The following is a 25,398-nucleotide window of genomic DNA, read 5'->3' on the forward strand; positions in this document are numbered from 1 at the left end:
TTTTCCAATCCTCATACTGTTTAATTTGTAACTGTCTTTTTTTCTGTTTCAGTCTGTCAATTGTTCCATTCAGTAGGGCAGCTTTTGTATTAATACTTTCTATTTATTTTTATATTTCCTTCTGCTTCCTTAAGTCCATTTTATGGCATTAGGTAAGATTCCTCCACCCAAGCGCAGCTTAGACACCGCACAGGTTTGGACACATAACAATGTGTCGCTCAGGCCTTTCACTCAGTCACTAAGGGCTTTCTTACTTCCTAAGCACTTTCTAACTTCACAATGTCATCTGTGTCATGATTACTGAGAAGTGTTTTCAAATTTCCACACATTTTGAAAACACTCCATTTGTCAAAAACTAGAAGTCATAGGATAGTTTACTTCCTTTATGAGTAAAATTGTCAATGTTTCGTTTGGAAATTGCCTTCCTTGTAAAGATGTCTTTCTAATTATTTTTAAATATTCATTTTCTTTTTTGCCAAGATTTAGATACTTTTTAGGACTGTTCTTCAGTGCTATCTATGTTTTCCCCATAGAGACTACTTGGACTACAGTTTTAAACCACTGCCTTATTTTACTGAATACACCAAGTCCTGCTGCAACACAAGGCGGCTTTAAGAATTAAAGAGACCCTTACCTGGTGGTCCTGAATCTTCCTGCCCACCACTCGGAACGTGTTGTTGCCTGTGTGGTGATATATGTGAACTCTGCTGAAGCCGGTCGAGCCACCAGCTGGCACCCACTTCTTATTGGCATCATCATAAACCATCACAGCAGCTCTTGCCTGACAGATACTCTGTTCGCTGTTTAAAAAAAAAAGGGCAAACTTGAGATATTTAAAATATGCCAAGTTGCCCACATAGCCATATATTTCAGGGTCACAGAGTCAGCCAACCTCGCAGTCAGTCAACAATGAATGCTTTCCTGGGTGCTAGAAACTACAGTGAATAAGACAGAAGCCTCCTGCCCTTACAGCTACAGTCTAACGGGTAAAACAACAAAGTGTAATGCGGGACCACGAGGAGGAGATCAGGACCCGTGAACACACAAGCAACACGAAAAAGTTTTCTTCTAAATCTGAGTATCTAACACAGCCATTCAACTGAATACAACTACAAGTGTAAATTAATCATCATTTGTTTAATCGCATGTATGTTTCTAATACCCGTGACCTGTTTGTGAATCCCTCTTTACTGAAAATCATCTTCGTCATCAGGCTTGCGCTCCAGGGAGTATACAGCACATTCTGATAAGCTCATCTGCCCCCTGAGTTACAGAGTGGTCCCTAGCAACCAATGGCTGGCAATGTGACTCATCCTTGACTCCCCTTGGGCAAGATAACACCCTGTGTTTCCAATTTCTTCACTTAAAAATGAAAAAGTAAAATGTGGTGCTTTCTAGGGATCCTTCTGGATTTTAATTCTAACCTTCACAGATAAATATTTTAAAAAGAGCAATTCCAGTAAAATGTCTTTCAATCTCAGCTTCATCTCAATTACATGTTACCAAATGAGACAGAAACACATGAACAAATAAAATGAGGGAGATGATCTTAATTTCACACGAATCACTAAGTTTCATCTTTCAAAAATTCTCTGATACCATCGGGCGGGAAGGACTGATTTAAATTTTATTAATTTCATACCGTATTTTATTTTTAAAAAAATCAAGTACGGGAAGTGGTCAACAGAAGAAAACGGGTACGTGAACTCTACGCTGACTACCAACCCACCGCACTCAGCCCCCGCAGAGGAGACTTCTCTGGTGTGTAAGCTGCAGTCAGAGCAGGCGCTCCGACAGCTCACCCAACCCCGTCTTTAATGAAAGCATTACTCATTCCAACCTACTTCGGCTTCAAAGATTTTAAACAGTGCATCACCCGGGATCTCCCCCCACGTCCTCAGAAACAAAGCCACTTTCCCGACTTCTCTTCCCCACACGCCTGCCCCGTCTCCATGCCATGTGCGTGCGTTTCATTCCACTTGCTCAGTGACACAGGCGTTGCCAGCACGGAGCAGTAACGCTGCTTCAGGACAGTGGGGCCATAACTGCTTCCCACCTCCCGTTAGAGAAATGTTGTAAAGACCGGTAACAGTGTGTGTGCAGCACAAACACTAAAATAAACCCAGCGATAGTCTCAATTTTTTATGTCGCACTGAAACTTTTCGGTCAAATCGCTCTGGGAATAAAAACAAGCCAGTGACTTAAAACTTGAATTATTTTTTAAAGCCTGATTAAAGAGCATCTGTCAGCACAACAGTGGCAGTCTCTTCGCCACTTACAAGAGAAACACTGAAGTGACAACATTTACAGAAGCCCACAGAAAGGTGACAGGAGCAAGGTAAAGTGCCTCTTACGGCACACAAGCCCAGAAACGAATTTACTACTACCTCTAAGTCACAACTCAATAAACAAATCTGTGAGTTAATTAAGAACAGTATTTTCCAGGCTTCAAAAATTATTATTTTTGGACACACAATAGGATTCCCATGGTTCAAGAAATAATGTCTCTTCAAGAAAAGTCCCAGTGGGATCCCACAAGCTGGGCAACAGAAAACCCCTATTTTGTAAACTAGGTCATTTCACGCCTCAAAAGAAAGAAGAAAAGTTTTCCAAAAAAATATACAAAAAGTCCAAACCCAGGCGAGTTAGATATATTGTCCCAACTTCTTCCTCCACCTTTTCTTCCCCCCACCGCTCTACAGCGGGTACCTGGAGACATTCCAAAGATGGAAGCACAGAGTTCCCTGAATAGCTTTTCACTGGTGCTTATTATACGAACCGCCAGTCAGCAAGCAAATGTGTGGTGACTCCAGCTTCCCTGGGAAAGCCATAACCATGAAACAAAGACATCTCCAAACGAACACATCAAAGGAGCCAACAAAGGCCAAAAACATAAAAAAATAGTTGATTTGTTTTCTAACGAAGGTGAAAAGAAATGTTCAAAATGAGGTGTTAAGGGCACAAATCTAACTCTGAACAAAGAAGCCAAGGAGCACCAGAGGAGCCAAGGTTAAAGAGAAGAAAAAAACCAGACGTGGGTAAGAGCCGAGGGGCTGCTGGGAAAGCCGTAAGAGCCACAGGGGGGTGTGGCAAGCTGTGGAGGAGAAGGTTAAGCCCAAATAACTCCGAGGTCCTAGAAGACATGCGCCACTCCAAGAAGCCACATCACGGGCCAGCCAGGAAGACATGGCACCACCCGCTGGGGTTCTGAGTGACAAATCAAGTCAAGTCTTTCCATTCCTTTCCACAGCATCTGAGGACCTTTCCTGCTACAGACAGACATCCTGTGGTATGAAAAATATCTGCTCTTTGTCCTGGTTCCTGGCACAGGGCTCCTAGAACAAAACCCCTTGGCATCTCTAGAGCAGTAAGAGAGTTGTTGGTATGCTAATGAGATGACTCTAGGCTTCAGGATGCAGGCCGGTTGCCAGAAATACTAAGCCATGATTAGAGGGTTGAAATCTTCAGTACCACCCCACCCCCACTTCTGGGGAGGGCAGAAGGGCCAGAAATTGAGTTCACTCACCAATGGCCAATGATTTCATCAATCATGCCTACGTAAATGAAACCTCCATAAAAACGCCCGAACAGCTCCAATCAGGGTGCTGGGTGGGTGGCATGCCCACAGTGGGCGTGGAAACTGCACCTGCCCCACACCACCTCTTCCATCTGGCTATTCCGGAGTTGCATCCATTACAGTAAATCAGTAACAGTAAGTAAAGCACTTTCCTAAGTTCGGGGAGTCATTCCAGTGAATTATCAAACCTGAAGGGGGCGTGGGAACCCATGCAGTTGTGGTCAGCAGGGCGTAAGTGGGTGGTCCAAGTGCCCCACTGGCAGCTGGCACCTGAAGCGGGGACAGTCTCGTGGGATGGAGCCCTTAGCCCGTGGCACCTGTGCTAACTCCAGAGAGTGCCACAACTGAACTGCTGGACACCCAGACGGTGTCAAAATCCAGAATTGGTTGTGACACAAGAAGAAAACCACTCAGCACACCAACCCCAATTCCAGGCATGCAGAAAATAAGCCGGTGAGCACCCTGGTTTGGACTTCACAGACTCGTAAACTCCAAATGCAGATGGGATGAGCCATCACAGGAGGTCAACACCATTTTGGCCTACTTGCCAGGTAGGAGATTGGGGGTGTGGGAGAGATCACCGTAACTTAATAAAACGAGGACATTCTGGAACTTAAAAATTGCACAATAAAGAAACGTGCTGTAATGTTCTATAAATGTAGCAGCTAGCTTTCCATACAATTCTCCACATTGTCTGTTTTTTCCTTTTCATTTCTCTCTGATCCAGGGAAATACTCAAGAGGGTCTGCTTCAAAGCACCACGGGCCCTAGTCCCAACAGATCTGCCTGCGCAGCTGCATGTAAACAAGCAACGGCAGAGACAGCTCAAAGGGTCTTCGGACAGCAACTTCCAGCTTTCTCCTGGAGGATGCTTTGCTGAAAAAGTCGATGAATGAATCTCTGACATACTGAAATTGTACACACATGCAGTTTTTCAGGGAAAGGGACAAGGAAGGGAGGCGAGATTTAAGAACCACAGCTACTGGAGTCAAAAAGGAAAAGAAATTGAAGACCTAAACAAGCGTGGCAAAACACCCCAAAACTTTACACTTGTTACACGACCATTCTCTCTCTGCATTCTAACAAGGCTCCAAGGGAACACCTGGCAGAATAAGCCTTCAACATCCTGAGTCCGCAGAGGAACTACGAAACACTCAATCAGTGAATCACTCAGGTGCAGTTCTGTGCAGATCAGGCACCAAATTAGTTGTAAACAAAAATTTCATTTTATGACCAAATGCAGTTGGTATATATAGGCGATGATAAGTTTTTCTTTCTGATGTTAACTTTTGTATTTTAAAATAAAATACGGCATTAGAAGGCTAGAGATAGCTGATTTTTCTTTTTAAGTATGAAAACCACACCACTGCATTACAATGCTGTGTCTTTGTCAAGTAATTCATTCCTGACTATAGTCAAGTTTCCTGAACAGGTAGGTAGATATGATGGTAGAAAATGGTTGCCAAACCCTATTCTCATAGTTACAGGTGAATGGAAAGCTTCCCAATACTTAAGCAAATTAAGGATTGCTTGGCTATTTACTGAGGTTGCAATGAAGCCAAGTCTTTGCAAATAGCCACTTTCTTTCAAAGACACCACTCATTAATCATTACTTGTCAAAGCCCGACCGTGACAGTGCCTAGCACACAGGAGACACTCTTCAAATGCTTCTTCAGGGCCGAATTCCATCTAACGAAGTCCTACTTATCGAGACCTGGATCAAATTCCATTCTCCATTAAGGCTGTCGGGGGCCTCCAAAGTCAGAAATACCTGCACCCTCCTGAGTTCTCACAGTATTCGTTAATCTCTTAAGAAGGGCGACTCTCTGAGGGGATAATGTTTGAGCCACAGGAAGGAGTGGGCACTTCACTCCAAACGCACTGGGAAGCCACTCAAGAGCTTCAGGCAGAACATGCCTTACATTTTTAAAAGATGGCTCTCACTACTACAGAGACAGAGATGGGATTCAGGACGGGGCACAGAAGTCAAGAACGGAAGCACAAAGTCCAGTGTGAGATGAATACACTGTGACCCTGGAGCCCCGCCAGAAACACAGGAGGGAAGCGTGTGGGGATACATGCATGGGGAAGGGATGTAGGCAGGAGTCGCTGGTACACTGATGATAGAGGAGGGGAGAAAAGGGGGCAATCAAAGGCAGGAGAAAAGGTATGATGTCACCTAGCATTTTATCGATACTCCCAAAGCATATGTGACATGCTGTGAAGAGTATCACTGTGGAAAGTCATGGTCCCGATCCCTTTATTTTCACATACAGAGAAACACATCTTCACCGTCTTTGAAAAAGGAGAACATCATTCATTCATCTTCTAATCCCATTTAAGTTACCGGGGTCTATACAATAACCTTGTCTACACAATAACCTCGTCTACACAATAACCTCTACGACACTACCAGCCAGAGAGAGAGGTTACTCTAAAACAGGGAATTAGCACCTTGGCTGTTACGATACTGAGTCATTCATTCGATGAACTGAGGTGCCAGTTATTCAGAAGATAAAAACATTAAGGAAGAAATTACACAAAAAAGGAGGGAACTTAAAAGCAGGATTTCCATCTTGTTCTCCAATGTCAACTTTTTTTGCTCAGGCCTGCAGTTTTATCACATTTCAAGCATTAAAGAGGACGAGAGTCAACAATGCTAGACTTCGGCCCCACAAATACTGTTCCCGCCTGTATCCCACAGCTCCTACAGCCCAGCAAAACGGAGCCAGGCCATCTCAGTTATGAGACGTGATGCAGCACATAGGGATAAACACGGATTCTCCTCAAACGGGAAAGTAAATGAAAACCGTCACGTCCCGTGTTGGGTCAAGTAGCCTGACAGTAATAGACTGCCTCTGCTCTCAGCCCTCTGCTCTGCACCCGGGCCACCCTGCGAGCCTAGGGGTCACTCCTCCCCACCATCCTCCCACCACGGTGGTCGTTCCACCCCGAAGGACCTCTAATTCCTTAGCTCCCGTTGCTCACAATGCACAAAAGCTTTAACTCGGGCCCTCCCTTGTCTCTCGATTAGACTATTTCAACTGTCTCCTGATATTTCTGATGCAATTTTAATCCCAATTCCCAATGCTTCAGGATATTTTTCTCAATCAAATCTAATCACGTCACTCTTCCAGGTTAGGGTACCAAAGACTCGCTTCAGGGTAATTGCTGGCTCTGTCGCGTGGTGCACAAGGTCCACCACGATCTGGCCTCTGTCTCCAACATTCATTCTTTCTCTCACACTGAGAGCATGTGAAGCACACCACACACCACCCCACCATCCTACCACTGGGGACACGTGTGCAAAATAGGTCAAAACTCCAGCACAGCAGCAAAAACAATTATGCCACACTTGTGCACACCTTTGCGCGTGCCTCTCCCCCTGACCTCCCTGCACATTATCTCTTCCCAAGTACCTTCTGCCTAATACTAGCTGCCCTTCAAATGTTAGACACAAGTGCCACACCCCCTTGAAAGCTCTTCCCCTCCCTCACCCCAGACAGGGACTCATTCTGAGCTATCACAATACACTACTGCACATCATCTCTCCACCAACATCAGGCGTGAAGCCCCTGGAGGGCAGGCATTGTAGTTTTTCATTTCTCCTCATGAAGATTTGTTAAAGGGGTAACTTGAAAAGTAGTGAGAGATTAACTGCAAAGAGTAAAAATCGGTAACCTGTAGGAGCCCTAACATATGCCAGCGAAGGTTCCCTCTTCTGGCTTCCAAAGCCCAGACGGACGACCTCTCCAACCCTCCCCTTCTGGCCTATAAAACTCACCATCAGCACTGAAAACACTCAGAGCTGGTAAGCTGTCTCATTGCCCTGCCCCCTTCTGCTCCCAGCAGTTGGGCTGTGTACTTATCAAGAGTCAGCTGTGTTTGTGACCAAATGTCTTCATTCCAATTGTACTTGTAATTACGCAATTTAACTACCATATGAAATGATACAATGTGAAAACATAGAAATTGTATGAAATTAAGCTAAATGTTTTGGAAAGTTTCTATAAAGGCGAGTCACTGAAGCATTGTGAGACGTGTATTAAAGGGGGCGAGGAGTCTAGCAGAACGCTGTATTCAGAATGCTTTGCACACATCTAAGCTCTCTCTCCACTGTAAAAGAAACCACAGTGATAAACAATGGGCATACTTTAGGGGGAAAAAATAATGTGGAATTCTCAACACCAGGCTAACATTGAAAGCTTTACAGAAAAAGGGTACAGAGTTGACACACAAGGTTATAAAGCAGGCTACAATATTTAAAGGTATACGTCATTTTTAAAGACACCAAACTTTAACTAGTTCAGTTAATCAACCATCATTACCAGTATGGAGCACATTAGATACCAGGGCTTCTACTATAGTGTGCATTTATGAAATACTAAACAGCTTTCTCCTTTCATATTCCATCAAAAAAAAAAAAACAAAAACAAACCACTTGCTAAGAACAGGGGGCGGGGGAGCTGCTTGCTGGTAACAATTGGGTGTTGCTACAGCCCACTGACTGAGAGATACATTGTGAACGCCACTGACAAACAGCAGACGCGCAGAAGGGCAGCAAACAAACTTATTTTCTGCAAGGCAAGAAAACCATCTGGGAAGCAGCAGCTCCAACTACGCAGGAAGGCGAAATTTCCCATCAAGACCACACAGTTACATGTCATTCATGTTTCTAAGAAACACTAAAGGTTTTTAAAGAAAAGGTAAAAAGAGCAATGTCACTACTAAACTCTTTATCCTACAACATCTGTATTCATGTGCAAAATGCCAATGCAATCTAGCATGATAACTGATTCACAGCAACCAAAGAAAATACCCTGGTGGGTGTGGCTCAGTGGACTGAGCACCAGCCTGCAAACCAGAGTCACTGGTTCGATTCCCAGTCAGGGCACATGCCTGGGTTGCAGCCCAGGTCCCCAGGTAGGGGCACATGAGAGGCAACCACACATTGATGTCTCTCTCCCTCTTCCTCCCTCCCTTCCCCTCTGTCTAAAAATAAATGAATAAAATCTTTTTTAAAAAAAAGAAAAAAAAAAAAACCCCGTGTATCGTAAGCATGCTTCAGAAAACAAATCTGTTGGGTCATCCTGTAGAATGAAAAAAATCTCTTAAATTGTTAGGCTAAGTAATAAGCGGGATAAGCACCCTAAAGTAGGTGCTCGCGACATGCAGTCATGTGTCTAGGAGTAAGGAGAGGATTTTTTTTTTGATATATTTATTATGCTATTACAGTTGTCCCATTTCCGCTCCTTCACTCAACTCCATCCTGCTCACCCCCTCCCTCCCACATTCCCCCCTATAGTTCATGTCCATGGGTCATACTTATAAGTTCTTTGGCTTCTACATTTCCTACACTATTCTTACACTCCCCCTGTCTATTTTCCACCTATCATTTATGCTATTTATTCTCTGTACCTTTCCCTCCTCTCTCTCCCTCCCAATCCCCTATTGATAACCCTCCATGTGATCTCCATTTCTGTGGTTCTGTTCCTGTTCTAGTTGTTTGCTTAGTTTGCTTTTGTTTTGGTTTTAGGTGTGTTTGTTAATAACTGTGAGTTTGCTGTCATTTTTACTGTTCATATTTTCTATCTTCTTTTTCTTAGATAAGTCCCTTTAACATTTCATATAATAAGGGCTTGGTGATGATGAACTTCTTTAACTTGACCTTATCTGACAAGCACTTTATCTGCCCTTCCATTCTAAATGAAAGCTTTGCTGGATAGAGCAATCTTGGATGTAGGTCCTTGCCTTTCATGACTTGGAATACTTCTTGCCAGCCCCTTCTTGCCTGTAAGGTCTCTTTGGAGAAATCAGCTGACAGTCTTATGGGAACCCCTTTGCAGGTAACTGTGTCCTTTTCTCTTGCTGCTTCTAAGATTCTCTCCTTATTTTTAATCTTGGGTAATGTAATTATGATGTGCCTTGGTGTGTTCCTCCTTCGGTCCAGCTTCTTTGGGACTCTCTGAGCTTCCTGGACTTCCCGGAAGTCTATTTCCTTTGCCAGATGAGGGAAGTTCTCCTTCATTATTTGTTCAAATAAGTTTTCAATTTTTTGTTCTTCCTTTTCTCCTTCTGGCACCCGTATAATTCAGATGTTGGAACGTTTCAAGATGTCCTGGAGGTTCCTAAGCCTCTCCTCACTTTTCTGAATTCTTGTTTCTTCCTTCTTTTCTGGTTGGATGTTTCTTTCTTCCTTCTGGTACACACCGTTGATTTGAGTCCCAGTTTCCTTCACATCACTATTGGTTCCCTGTACATTTTCCTTTTCCTTTGTTTCTCTTGGCATAGGCTTCATTTTTTCATCTAGTTTTTGAACAAATTCAACCAATTCTGTGAGCGTCTTAATAACCAGTGTTTTGAACTGTTCATCTAATAGGTTGGCTATCTCTTCCTCGCTTAGTTGTATTTTTTCTGGAGCTTTGAAGTTTTCTGTCATTTGGGCCTTTTTTTTTTTTTTTTTTTTTTTGTCTTGGTGTGTTTGTTACTTAAAGGGGCGGGGCCTTAGATGTTCCTGGGGCGGGGTGACACTGGTCGCTGCGCTGTACGTGGGGGAGGCGCCGAGAGGGAGCAATGGGAGAGGATTTTTTTTTTTTAAATAAATCTCTGTGGTACTATTTGACTTCAATTATGAATACCGCTTACTTGAATAAACTAGGCCAACAAAAAGAACCTGCCTCTGCCAACAATAAATCTGGAGAGAAATAACAAAAGAAAATGAAAATGTACAATTTCAATATTCCCAGAACCCCAAGAGGAGAAACAACTAATGTGCAATTTATGAGTTTGTGGAGACAAAAGAAAACGAAATCATACAAGACAGGAAGTAAAAAGAGACACTAAGAACCCAGTAAGACGGAAAGTATCTCAGACAGGCACCTGCCACACCCGTGCAACTCTCGTGGGTACGCAGGAAGGGGAGGGCTCGCTGCCGAGGAGCACGGGAAAATCCACGCCCTCCTGCCTTTCCTGTGGTGCAGAAAGAAACTGATACACAGATGGACAACTGATTTTTACAAAGACATATGAGTGCAGAAAAGGCAGTCTTTTCAATAAATGGTACTGGAACAATTAAACATGCATAAAGAAAAACATGAATGGACCCATAGTTCACACCATATAAAGATTAATTTAAGACATAGACTTAAACATAGAAGCTAGATGCGTAAAACTTTTAGAAGGAAACACAGGAGAAGAATTTCATGAGCTCAGGGTAGGCAAAGGTTTCGGCAATAACAGTAGAAGAAAAAAGCAGGCAAGTTAAAATATTCTTTTGTTAAAAAACACCTTTAAGAAAGTACATATGTATGGTGTATGAATTATATCTTAGTAAAGCTGCCACAGAAAGGAAGGGAAGCAGGGAGGGAAGCAATGTACAGGTGAGACACACATGAGGAAAAGCATTTGCAAAACATAGATCGGACATATATCCAGGATGTATTTCTAAAATTCCTGCAACTAAATAATTAAAAGACAGGCAACCAATAAAACACTGGGCAAATAATTTAAACAGATATCCCAAAACATAACATATAAACAGCAGGTACATCCATGTTGAAGTGCTGATCATCATAATCACCAGGGAAATACAAATTAAAATCACAATGAGATGCCACAACACGCCCACCAGAATGGCCAGGATGTGGGACAACGGTAATTCCCATACACTGTTGGTGGGAGAACGTACAATGGTCCAGCAACTTGGAAGACGATGGTTTTTACAGAACTACACAGACACTTACCCTCTGACCTTTCATTCCAACACTCAGCACTGCCACAGTGTGGAAACAGCCCGGGCACCCATCAGTAGCACGGGCAAACGAGTGGTGGTGGAGTCATACCAGGGCACACCGCTGCACCAGACAAACAACTGGCACACGCAAGGGCTCAGAGGAACAGCGAAGACATTCGCTGCGAGGAAGCACTACAAGAGTGTGTGCCGTGCGTCAGGATTCCCAGGGGAAGCTCAGAAACGGGAAATCCTGACCGACTGTGGAAATAAATCAGAACAGCGATGTGTGTGTCTAAGGCGGAGAGGGTGAAAGTGAGGATGACGTGGGAAGGGGCTTTGGGGGCCTCTGCCATCACCCTGGAATGTTCTGTGTCTGGAAAGAGGTTTGGGTTGCCCAGGTGTGTACATCTGTCAAAAGTCACCCCATGGACTGTGCGTGTCACTGTACATATTTCACCTCAGTACACCAAAAATGGTACGCCGAGCCCCGGTTAATGGCACGCACGCTGAAATACTCTGGAAACAGTGCACTGATGACTGTAACTTTGTTTTTCTGAAATGCATCAAAATAAATATCTATGATTAGATAGATATGTGGTAAAGCAAGTATAGTAAAATGTTAATGTAGAATCAAGATTGTGGGTGTACAGACTTTCACTGAATAACTCAACTGTCCTGTGTATGTTACATTTTCCACAATAAACTGCTGGTGGGTGAGGTGGGGAGGTAAAATCACCACGTGTTCACTCCTGTGCAGCCTTCTCCATAAAGGAGCTAATTATTCACAGACTTCACACCCATAATAAAAATTACGTAATGGAGTACATTTTTATAGCTTCATTAATAAAAAGGAAAGACAAAAGACTGGCATGTTTTATTTCCCCATATTCATTCCAATCGGAACTCTAAAAATTTCCAATTTTCAAAAGGGTTGAGAAACACTGTAGATGAAAATCAGTTTCCAAGTAGTGTAGTGACTAATCCTCTGGCCCTATTGCTCAAGAAATGCCCTCCACCACGGCCACCACCACCGCCACCGCCAACGCCAACGCCAACACCGCCAACACCGCCACTGCCAACACCACCACTGCCACCACCACCACCACTGCCACCACCACCACCGCCACCACGGCTTAGGTCAAGAGTCCAACTAACACTTTGCAACCAACACCTGTTAAAAAGTGCCAAAAAAACCTCTTTACAGCCCATACTTGTCTCCTAAGCTGCAAACCGACACAGACAACTGCCTGAATTCCGACCCAAACACCGCGAACCTACTGACCTCTCTCACCCCATCTGCTCCTCCCTCCCCGTCCCCGTCCCCGTCCCCAGTGAAGAACACCGAGTACTGGCTAGCCCCAGCTGGACTGCTCCACTGCTGACATCCCCGATCACCACGTCCTGTCACCTCCACCGCCCAAGTCTCTGTGAGCACCCCTCCGTCCTGCCCCATCGCCACTGCATGAATGCCTTCTTTCCTTCCTGAAGTGCTTACTGCAGGGGTCCCCTCAGTGGCCTCCTGGCCTCTGCCCTCTCCAGCTAGAAGCCTTCCTGTGCAAGGGCAGCCTCTCAATATCACCTAGAAAGTACAATGCCCTCCCTTCTCTGCATAGTAGACTTACCCAAGACTATTTTAATGAGGACCTTTTACAAAACAGATTTACACTTCCTCTGGCTTCACTAATGCCATTTTCAGGTAAACACTTCCTCATCACGTCTGTAGTCGAGAGCAGCTGAAAACAATGGTCTCAGATTTCATTACAGAACCGCTGCCAAGCATGTTATCAAAGCCATTGATTCCTGGACTATACGCCTTCCCCCCACAGCCTGTAATTCAACAGGCTTCACCTTGCCTTCTGACGCCTTAATTACCGTCAGTGCTGCACTCCACAGGGCGCAGAGAGGGCATCTTTAGAAGCCCTGGAGCTCGGGACTTCAGAGCCGAGAACCTGGCGTTCGACTTGAGCGAACTTAAGATTCCAGCTCTCTCGCTCACATGCACATCCGTGGGACCTTACACAAGTCGTTATTTCGCCTCCGTCTCCTGAGTGGAATAATAATAGTACCTACCTCACAGAACAAAACCATGTGCATAAAGCACTTCGAGTATCTGGCACACAATGGGTGTCGACGTCAGCCATTACTAGCAGCATTTCAGGAAACGAGGAAAGCCATAAACGGGGTTCCCAAATCACAAGTGGGCACCACACGACCATACAACTACAGTGCACCCTTAGCGCTGGGTGTGCTAACAGACAAGCCCGCAGAGCCGTGGCACCCACGGAGTCACCCTCCAGCCCATACAAGAATCAGAACCTCCCACGCCGCCAGCCTGGCGCAGGAGAATGAGGTAGCTCGCCTTCCTAACACCTGCATGCCAGCGGGGCTTCCTTTCCACTTGTCCCTGGGTACCCGTTTTTTACCTGATGGCTATCACAGGCTACAGTGGTTATTTACGGATCTGGGAATTCATAGTGGCCTTGAAATGTCACAAGTACATGGCTACAAGTGGCCGCATCTTAGCACATCTCTAGCTTCTAACTTCTTGTTTCAATTTAACTCCCACTGAATGTGACTTCGTATTTGCTACATTTGTTAATTTGTACTATTTGAATTAGAAGTCAACTTTCAATACATATGAAACATGATATTCAAGTACACTGGACACTTGGTCAAACTAAGTTTATTACAAACTGATGCTTCTCGTGCTTAAAAATAACGTGAGGAAAGCCTGGTTTTCCTATTATCCTAAGGAAATCCTTAATTTTCCAAGAGTATTTCTTGGACATTCATGGTTCCAGACCAGATATTTATATAGTTTGGCAACTATAGTCAACATTCAGCAGCTGCCAACTCCCGCTCAAAACTACTAAGTTGCGGAATTCTGTCCTGAAAAGCAGTCCGTCCACTACCGCTGGGAAAGCACACTTCTCTCCTCTCCTTCTATAGACATTTCTTCCACCCAGGCCAGGAATTCAGCCCCTGAATGTGACCTACCAGGTCCCCCGTGGCACGAACTGGCTAAATCGAGTAAGGTCAGCACACTCTATGGTCTGAGGACAAGACGAGGATGACGACCGTGAGACCAGCACTCCAGAGAAGGATCTGAAGGTCACACAAGAGGGCGCAGACACCCTGAATGCACGCCGTTCCCTAAAGCAGCCGAGGAGCCCCAAGGAGCCTCCAGCCAACAGATTTCTTGGAAGTTACCTGTTTTATATTGAAATAATGAGTATTTTGCAATTCACTCCATGATCCAGCCTGTTTCAGTATGATAATCTCCCTAAAAATGTTTCAGGGAAGTTGATGCTCCAGGTAGACGTGCCACGTTTGCCTAATGGTCTCCACACATAGCACAGAGCACAGCACATCCCTGGGGGTGTCAACGGGAACCCCAGCAGGAGGAGGTGGGAGGAGGGAACCCCCTGAGGAGGGAGAGCCGAAGAGCGCTCCAAGAGCTGCAAGAGGAAGCCTGAATGTCAAAGTGAACACCAATGCCTCAGACCGGCATCGGGAGGCGGAAGGACGTGTTTGTGCTGATGGACAGTCGGAGTCGTGGGGCTGTCGCTGCAGCGGGAGTAAAGGTGATGAAAGCTACGAGTGATGTAGGAATCACGCATACACGACGTTTTGTTCGCACACACTGGCAGTGTGTGAGAAGTCAATGCAGCACACGCACAATCAAAGAGAATGACTGGCCGTGGCCTGAACATCGACAGCCCGCTTCCGTCACACGTCCTCAGCCACACGCAAGCTTCATGACGTTCAAGAAATCGCGCAAGTCCTTGCCCCGTACTTCTACAGAGTGTTCAGAGAAGGTACAAAGGTAATCATTACATTTTTAAAAAGTTGCTTCACTATGGAAGTCTTCAGTGCTGTGATTTTCTGATGTTATCGACAAAGTGGGGCTATCAGCAAATCAACGGCTGCTTGCAGAAAAGACTGTTTGCTGGGAGAAGCCGGAGTAACGGGCCTTGAGAGCACACCTACTATCACAGCACACCTACACGGCACCAGCTGTAAAAACTCTCCTTCCAACCTACCTGCAGAAGCAGCGGGGAATGAGTGGGCATGCAACAAAAATTGAGGTGAGGCTAGAAATGCAGAAATATCGCACTGCCTCTCCAGCCCACCGCTAGATTCCAAGTTTAAGAGTAGTTGTTCATAAATGGTTGTAAAAAGTAACAAGCACATGCAATCGTTTGTTTTTTTTTTTTTAACTTGAGTGAGGACCAGCGTCAAGCAGAGCGCAAAGCCCCCGTTTCTGGGACTGCTTCAGTGGCATGACATCATTAGGATCTACTCAATCCTGTCATTCCCACTGGCCAGCATCTGCCTTCTCTCCACCCCTTTAATCAAGCTATTTCTGGATGTCCACCCAGAAAGCCTTCTTTGCCTCCCTGTCTTCTTAATTGTTACTACTCGATCTGTACCCACAGCCCTCATCCAAGCAGCCCTCTCCAACTGGCCTCTTCCCACACCACCCCCAAGCAGGTCTGCGGGCACCAAGGGACTCCTGGCACAGCCCTCTCCCGGGGCGGTTTGCTGTCCGTACTGCAGTGTAACAATGTGTCATGGGGCAGTGCAATCCTAGTGCAGAGAACGGTACCATCCCTACCTACAGTGCTACCACTGGAAGCGTATTCAAGTACTTGGTGAATGTTCAATGAGCAGATGAATTACAATGCCCAGCACGAAATGTGGATGACCACTATTTAGCCTTTTTTTTTTAAAAAAAAGAGATCACCTCCCACAGAAACAGCATGCAATTTTGTACTTCAGGTCAATAGGGAACTTTCCCTTACTTTACAGATATCCTTGCTAAACCCACCATCATTGAAGGGTAGAAACTATGTATGTACAGATTTGATATAATTGAGGGAAAACAGGCATATAAAAGCCTCAACACACACAGTGTCAGAGCTACTAAACTGGAGCTTGGGAACAATTCAATCTTAAAACTACCAAATGAACCATGACACAGAGACTTAAACTAAATAATTCTACTAGTCAATTAATTTTAATCAGATGAAGTCCAAAACTAGAGCTGACTTAATGAAATGTATGCTGACGCAGGCAGTTGGTCACACTCTAGCTCCTAACCAAACGAAGGGAGAACACTCCCGCTTTCCACCAGGAAACCGAGGCCAGGCTCCTTGTCACCAAACGCGCTCCGTCATGACGAAGAGGCACCTGCCACGGGCGTTCGCAAGTACAGTATCTACGCCCACACCCTCGAGTGTTCATCTTTTACTTGGGCAGCAGCTGACTGTCAGCTGGCACAGGACCTAAATCGTGGTCCTGTTTCTCAGAGTAATTCACATACATCCCCAAGCAACAGCTGTGGTAATTTTTAGAGTATGTCTAAAAATATAAAGGTCAAAACATTAAGTGAATTTCACCTAACAGGAGGAATGTGACTGAACAGAACACAGTCAGTTCAATTCATGGTAAAGGAGTAATTTAGCAGAAAGCAACATTCAAAGTGATGAGTAATGCAATTCATAAAAAGTAAAAACGTTCGCAGGCTGTATTTTACTTTCAGAAGTGTCCTCTCTTTTTTCGAGTATGGAAGGCCTGCAACTGTACTTCAAGTATTCTTTTTATTATTATTTCCCTACCACTGAAGAAGATATTCTTTTTGGCTAAAGACTCCGAAACCAGAGTGTTCTCAACATCTTGACATAGATCTACGCCCCCCCACCTCTTTACTCGAGATTCTTCTGAAGCGGCTTCTTTTGTCTTCCCTTGACTGGCCTCCTAAGCCACTTAGGCTCTTTCCACACACTGTCCCAGAAGCCCCACTGCTGCTGAGAGAGGCAGCGGTGTCCACCACCGAGTACTCCTCCTCAGTGACAGACACAGTCTCCAGGTACTTTTCTTCCTTTCTAGTGACAATCACAATAGGGACTTACATTCCACTTAGGTTAGCCCACCAGGCAGCCCCCTGACTGATCCCTCCCCATCAGTAAAACCTGGCACTTGATCAGCCAGGAGTCTGGGGGTTTCAAGTTGAGTTCAGCCCTCTTTCATCTTCAACTTCCTGGTCTCTAAAATACCAGGGCTCCTGAAATTACCTAAGCCACATTGCAAAACTAGAGCGCCTAGGGGACTATACAGCTTCCGATGAAGGCAGGGGCTTGGGTGGTAACTGGCTTTAAAAAGTAATTTTTCAAAAAGTTTAACTATTTATATTTATCAAATAGCACTTAAATAATACAACAAAAAGACCATGAATATCTTTCTTCAATTGTTAAGCCTGAAAAGAGTGCTTTAGCTTACATATATTGCTCTAAATCAGTTGTAAAAGTTTCCAGAAATTTTGACTTACTTGATCTAGGAATACAGTTGAAAACGTGGCCTTACAGATTAGCCATTTCATTTCAAAAACCCACAAAATAAAAGCATCATAATCAGGTGATAAAGATGTAACTCGGGCAGCAAAGGGTTACAAAGTATTGTTTATCTTGCAGTTGGAGAGATTACTGCTCACATACAGCTGCCACCTGAAGACTTCGATCCTCCTCTAGATACTCAAGTGAAATTAACATATAACATCTGACCAGTGAGATAAAAATGGTAAAGAAGTTCAACAAGTGGCCACAGCTGTTGGCCGCATCGTTTCTGCCATTCTGATGAGAAGTCTAGGTCACAAAACCTAATTAAATCCCTTCTCATCTCTCCCTTCCTTTCTCCCACACTCTTGAAAAAGACAATGAAAGCTCTCCAGTCGAGGACTGGACACCATCCCCACATGCAGGATATATACCAGTGGCTCTTGGTCATTCAAAAAGGAGGGTTCCACCATGTAAGTCATTTTCCCTAAGTTAAAAATAACTATGCCCTGGCTGGTGTGGCTCAGTGGATTGATTGCCAGCCTGCAAACCAAAGGGTCGCCAGTTCAATTCCCAGTCAGGGCATAAGCCTGGGTTGCCAGCGGGTCCCTGGTGGGGGGTGCTTGAGAGGCAACCACACATTGATGTTTCTCCCCCTTTCTTTCTCCCTCCCTCCCCCTCTCCCTCTCTCTAAAAATAAATAAACAAAATCTTTTAAAAAATAACTAAATAATTTAACCAACATTTAAAATTACATGTAGAACTTCTTGAAACCCAAAGTAAATGTGTAGGTGAAACTTTTTTTTTAAACTACACATGTAGTTCTTTATTACTGTTCAAGGTACATGTTGAGAAACTAGTTTATTACTATTAAAAGAATAACCCCAGAAATTATTCAAGATATGGTAATTTGCAGCTTCTATAAAATTATTTTTAATTAAAACTCTAAATTAAGTTAGAGAAAATTGGGAAAAGTATACCTTCAAATATAACCTTGCGTTTCTTTCTCCAAAACCGCAGTTCTATTAATCTTTAACGCCCAGTTTCAAGCTCCAGTTTCAAAAAGGAAAGGAATTGCTATGTTTACTCTTCCACAGCCTCAGAATGTACAGAGACATTCATCACAGGCAAGCTCTGGCCGCCCAACGGTCCTGAGTCCTGTTTATTTTCAAAGACAACACAGGGGAAAGTTTCACACAGTTTTAAGGGGTCTATCTTATTCTAAATCATCTTTATTCAACTACGAAACAATGTAAAACTTTATGTGTGTACTGTTTGTTCCTGCTGGAAACTTCTAACAAGCAAAAACTCCCATGTAGGTCAAAATATCTCCAGTAACAATACCCTGAGTTAAAATAACAACACTGTCCTTTCACTAAATAAATGCAGACACTTAAAAACAAGTCCTTTTTGGTGGTAGGTATCAAAATCAGAACTCCTTGTCTCTTTCCTTTTGGGGAAAAACAATCTCTTAGGGGTATTCCAGGCACTTTTACCATTTTTGGCCAGTGAAGTTACTACTGTTTCTTTTTTCTTTGGATAATGCCAGTGGCTTGCGAGAAGATGGACAAGCAGAGCTAAAGGGGAAAAGGACTTAATTGAAAAGAGGGTAAGTAAATGAGTGGGAAAAATAAGCACTAAATGACCAGTAAACAAAGCAGGGGTGCATACCGGGTGACTTATCCACTAGAAATAAATATCAATGTTTAAAAATTATGTTAACATGAAACACTGGAACATATTAATAGCAGTATTTAAAAGACCCAAGAGTGGAAATCCTCATTTTTTTAAATTCAGCTAAGTATCACAAAAAAGCAACTAATATTTGTAAATGGTAAAAAACAAAACAAAACCCCCAAGATCTGAAAATCAGCATAAGTCCACCATTTAAGTAAAGAAAAGACGGCAAGGCGGCTGCAAGCACACTCCAGGCGACACCGACCAGGCATGCAGTGGGGCTGGCGGGCGACACCTCGCACACGGCGGGGACGACGGCAGCATACAGTGCCTGCCGGCTTCTCGCAGGGCTGATGGAAGACAATCTGCACGACAGAACAACAATTCCGCAAACCTGAACCCAGAGCAATCACGTTGCTCGTTAATCCCTGAAATTCTGAAATGCAAATAGGAACTATCAAATTAGAATGTAAAAAAACATAACTTGTCAAAAGCATGACATTATTTGTAAAAGACAGTAGGAACATGACAAAGCTTAAAACACGTAAAACCAAGTGCTGCGCCTGCCTTTAAAACCGTCCTGCTAACCCCACAAAAACTACTGGTGATGGCCACACAGGTAGTGGGTGTGTTATAACCTAACTTAGAAAGAGACCGGATACAAAGATCTTAGCTTTTAAATTGTATTGCAAAGAAGAACGAACGGGTGAGAGACGAGACAGGGGCAGAGGGAGAGGGAGAGGAAGAGAGTGTCCCCAGTTTTTCTTAATATTGAAGCCCAGCAAGATCTAACAGAGTCAGCGTTTAGGCCACACAGTCCGTGGGCTGGCACGCTTGACTCTCCCAACTACCCAGACTCGGGGGGCGGGGGGGGGGCGTGTGCACGTGTTCGTGTCGTAACACAACCAGGTGCGAAGCAAAACTCTCGTGAGCGTGGATTAGCGGCTGAAAACTCAGGGTGATTTCCAACAGGAGTCCCCATTCAATATGGTGCGTTATATCCTGTACTGTCTGGAAACTATCACCACAAAATTAGAAAAGCAAAAGCAACTAGATAGATGCATTCAAGAAATCATTTTAAGACTAATTACAATTAGCGGGAAACCTACACTCTTGTCTTGAAATGGAAAACAGTAAATCCTGTTTAAAATGAACACTTTCTTCCTATTAAATGCTGAGGAGGCTTCTACTGAAAAGATTAGGAACGCCAAAAACAAAGGCCCTGAATCAAGGATTCTACTCACATAGCTATTAACTAAATGTATCACCACTAAGAGCGAACTTACTGTGTGGTATGCACTGGATAGAAGCTTAAGGATCACTGTCTCATTGAATTCTTGCAATAATCATACGCAACAGGTACTGTTGTTAACGTTTTGCAGACGAAGAAACTGAGAAGTTAAAGAGCTGGCCTAACGCTATCAAGGTACTAAGCTATAAAACTAGGGTTCAGGCTTGAGCGACCTGAGCCCAGAATCCTTCCCTAACTACCAAGTGTGTACAGTACACACTTGGTCTTTTTTGTTTCAATTTCTTCATCCAGGACATGAAAGGTCCTAGTCTCTTTAGTTTAATTAACAAATGGGAAGACAACAACAGGGTTTTCAACTTTTAAACAAGACAAATCTGGAAGGAATGGAAAAAGAGATCTTATACCGAAGCTCACTGTGGCAAAGAACGGCAAGGTAATAAATAAGAACAAGACATCAGAGTGGGAAAGTCAAATGATATAAGCATTACAGGCTGTTTGTCCTCATGTATTGGAAGTTTCTGAAATGCAGATATCCACTGATTCAACAGATTACATTTCTGTAGGTTTCACTTAAGGAAGTCAGTAAGTGTGTTACGCATGTATAAGGAGGTTAAACCATTGAGAAGTGAAAAATAAATCTGTGATTTTTACAATTATGATGAAAATACTGGGGACACTCAAAATCTGATAACAAGATGAAACAATGCCAGTCCCAAGTCAGAAAATATCCTCATTTTTGGAATTTTTCCAATTTCAAAACTGTACACACAGCAATCACTTTTTACACTTAAAAAGGAAAACACTTAAAATCTCTCTATGTCCAAAAAAGAACTGAAATTAAAAGGAAAAATGCCAACCAACACAGCAGAGGAAATATGCTAAAGGCAACACTGCAAAACTACTAAAACTGAAGCTAGTACAACTACTACAAAAGCTGAATTCAGCCTGCACACTCGAGCACGAAAAAAGCAGACACGAGGATGTTCGTGGCGTTACAATATCCCCAGAACTACAAAACAATCCAAATGTTCATCAACAGCAGGGTGGATTTTAAAAACCGGTGTGTGTCACACAATGAAATAAAATGAATGACGTGGGTGAATGGCACAAACCCTGTGTTACGCACAGAGGCCAGACACAGAATGCATACTGTGGGATTCTATTTATGCGAATACAAAAACACATCTACGCTGTTACAAGCCATGGAGTGGCGGCCTGCTGGGGAGAGGCTGTGAGTGTAAGAGGGGGCCATGGGGGGAGCTGGCCTGTTTCTCGATAGATGCTGGTTTACGTGGGTCTTCTGAGTTCACAGAAACTGAGTCGAACACTTATGTGCCATTTGCGGTACCTGTTACACCTGTTATACTTCAAAAAAAATTTCAGATTAAGAAGATAATACTCAAATGGTCACCAAGCACATGAAAAGATGCTCAAGATCATTAGTCATTAGGGAAATGCAAATCAAAAACCACAAGGAGATACCACTTCACATTCACAAGGATGGACATAATAAAAACCAGAAACAAAAATAACAAGTGTAAAATGGTGCAGTTGCTGTGGAAACCAATTAGGCAGGTCCTCAATAAGTTCAACAGAATTATCCTATGACCCAGCAATTCCAACTCTAGCTAGACGGCCAAAGAAATTGAAAACAGGCACTCAGGTAGTTGTGCACAAGTGATCATACACATAGCAATTCTATTCCCAACAGACTAATGGTGGAAAAAATGCAAATGTCCCTCTGTATAGAGGAATGGATCATCAAAATACAGGATATCCAAACACATACCAAACAGTGGAATAAAAAGGAATGAAGCTATAAAAAGGAACAACGTCCATCCTGACACCTGCTAAGACATGGATAAACTTTAAAACCCTAGCTACATGAAAAGAAGCCAGACGTGCCCTATGATCCCATTTATAGGAAATGCCCGGAATAGGCAAATCCATAAAGTCAGAATGCAGATTACTGGTTGCCAGGGGCGGGGGAGGGATGGGAAGTGACTGCTGAATAAGGACAAGGCTTCCATTTGCCATGATGGAAACAACACAGTGGCCACAGCCACACAACTTCGGGAGTGTCCCGAATGCCACCGATTTGCACACTTTCTACATTTTATGTTATCTGTGTTTTACCACACTGAAATTTTTTTCAAAAAAGGTACTGAGATACTTAAAACACAGGCCAGGATACAGGAAGCACTCCCTAAAGTTGGTAATTGGAACATAAAACTAAAAACAATGCATTAGGCGAAGTGTTTTGGTAATAAATAATAAATAATTCATATCTTTGCCCCAATTTGTATTTCTCCTTCTGAGAACGAAGCCTAAGAAACAAAAAACAGCTTTAGATCCCCAAGTGCTCACTGTGACATTCATAAGAGGAAAGGATAGAAGAGGGAGGGAGGGAGGAAAAGAGGGAGGAAGAAGGAATGGATGAATGTAAATGCCAAACTATCAGGGAAAGGGTTTGAGTAAATCATGATATATTTACAAAATTAATTATGCTGAAACTAAAAATATTTACTAAAGGCACTCATAATAAAATAAGGGAATGTCTATATTATGAAGCAAATGTGATAAAAGCAGAATATAAATGCATTAACCAGAAGCCAACTTTGCAACCAAAAAAGATTCGAAGCATATTTATTAACGTTTTACTATGGACACCTGCTTCTCTTTCCGCCCCCTGTCCCTTGAACGCGGCCAGCTCGCTCTCAGCACAGGCCCTGGGACCCACTGCATCTTCCCCTTGGGATGCTCTCCCTCCTGATGTCCAGGACTCTCTCCCTGTCTTTCAGGCCGACTCAAACCCCCACTCTGAGAAAGGTCTTTCCCTCACTACTCAAATCAAGTCAGTCCTCAGGGTTCCTTCTCCCCCCTTTCCCGCCACACGTTTATCTTCTTCTTTGCACTTAGTGCAACCCGAGAACAACTCATTAATTGGTACTTCTTTCTCCTCCGGCCTCTGCTAGCATGCATTCCATCCCCTGGGTACAGCACCTCTTACCTTGTTTACCTACATATCCCCAAGCCAGAAAAGGTGTCTGGCACTGCTAAACATTTTGAAGATAATCAATAAACATTAGTAGACCTACTAATTTGTTCCATCGAGTTTTCCATACTTTGTCACTTGTTCTATAATAAGCACATACTATTTTTATATTTTTTATAAATATAAAGCTACTTCAATGGACAAATATCACTTATCAGGCCAAAGAAAACGTGTTAACTTTGCCAGATATTCCCTAAGGAAAAGGCAAGGGTCTGATTTTCAGTTACAACAACAAACATAACTAATTTTAAATACTTCTTAATAAAGGCTCCAGTGTACTTGACAACAAATTTTACCTATTGCAGAAGATTAGAGACCTGTCTCAAATTTCTAATTCCAAAAGCTACTTAACCTTTCCCCCAACACCAATCCTACCCCCACTCCACCCCAAAGCCCTCACCCCCAAACACAAACCCTTTGAGTAATATTTTATAAGAATCACATCTAAGGCATGAGAACTGTTTCACAATTCCCTGGAGACAATAATGCTACTATTAAACAACGTTGAGAAAACATTAATTTTACTCATGGAAGCAATATCCAAATTAAAATAGACCAGAAAAGCGGCCTAACCACACTTAGGCTAATTCCAGACTCCAAAGAAACACAAGCATTCAAAACGTACTGCCATTAAGCTTCTACGAGTGACTGGAAAACTGAGCCCACCCCCTAAACCAAAGTTCGAAGACGCCCAGCTTAAGTGCTAAAAATCTGCTGAGCCCAGGCCAACGAATTTAACCTTGGACATCAGAAAGAACACTTACACCCGTCATTCTGTAGCTGGATGAAATCTGCCAGTCCAACGACCAGTGTGCCATCAATTCCACATGTGAATATAAATTCCACTCACAATGATACAATTAAACTAAGCTAGTCAACATGCAAATGTACCTTCAAATCTCGTACCTTCTCCTTCTAGGCTCAAAGATACCACAAGAGACCTTTCTAAATAAAAAGACCTGTCTGGATAACCCAAGAGACCTAGCTTATTGATTGACAGCTTATAGGACAAGCCTAAGTAGAGACAGGGGTTATCAAAACCCTGGCTCGGGATTTAGAGGCATTATCTGATACATAAAAAGGTCAGCATACACCCGATTAAAAGCACCTGCAGCAGGTTCTTATTTCTGCAGTATTAAATAAGCATTCACTCAGATAATCAAAATGATCTTAACAGAATAGTACTAAGTGGGCAACGGTCACAGGCTGGCAACTGATCCAGTATCTTCCATAAATGCTTGAATTAGTGCCATCAGCACTGACCAGACACAGCAACCCCAACCAACTAGCAAACTCGGGATTCAACCAGGCAAGTAAATTGTGCTATTGTTTCTAAAGGTTCTCGAAATTTAAATTCCAACACAAAATTTGGATAAATCTTGGATAAAAGATGCCACCCAATCAGAAGGCATCTTAAAACTCTACCAAAATGATTAGACATTGTACAGCTACTTTTTGAACTCAAACATTCTGCCACCCCCAACTTGTAATTACATCCTGGGCAAAAACTAAGGGAAGACAGAAGCAACATTTTTCATTTGCTCAGAGCAGCTGTCAAATCTCTTTCAAGGAAGCTCCCTAAAAAGAGAAAGGGGATCAGTTGGAAACATTACCAGCCAGAACAAAGTGAACAAAACTGGACTGAGCAGGGAAGCACTTATCCTTGAGGCCCAGGACCGTAAGCTCAAGAACCAGGGGGCGGGCAGACTTCTACCACAAGCCGACTTGCACCTAATCCCCAACCAGACTGCTCAGCAGCTGTTGCCCCTG

At 43.5% G+C, this 25,398-nt stretch overlaps 1 protein-coding gene across 6 annotated transcripts in view; it reads right to left on the reverse strand.

Annotated features, from left to right (window-relative positions):
• ENAH (ENAH actin regulator) overlaps nucleotides 1–25,398 on the reverse strand; it is a 102,347-nt gene that overhangs the window by 50,874 nt on the left and 26,075 nt on the right. For 5 of the 6 annotated variants that reach the window (XM_053912628.2, XM_053912630.2, XM_045184421.2 and 2 more), the window contains one exon: nucleotides 635–800. In XM_053912628.2, coding sequence (XP_053768603.1) covers nucleotides 635–800 — 166 coding nt within the window. Of the gene's footprint in view, nucleotides 1–634; nucleotides 801–24,201; nucleotides 24,290–25,398 lie in introns of those variants that run through there. The other variant, XM_053912631.2, reaches the window with a different exon arrangement.

This window comes from Desmodus rotundus, chromosome 10 (genome assembly GCF_022682495.2).
Source record: "Desmodus rotundus isolate HL8 chromosome 10, HLdesRot8A.1, whole genome shotgun sequence".
Taxonomy (NCBI): Eukaryota; Metazoa; Chordata; class Mammalia; order Chiroptera; family Phyllostomidae; genus Desmodus; species Desmodus rotundus.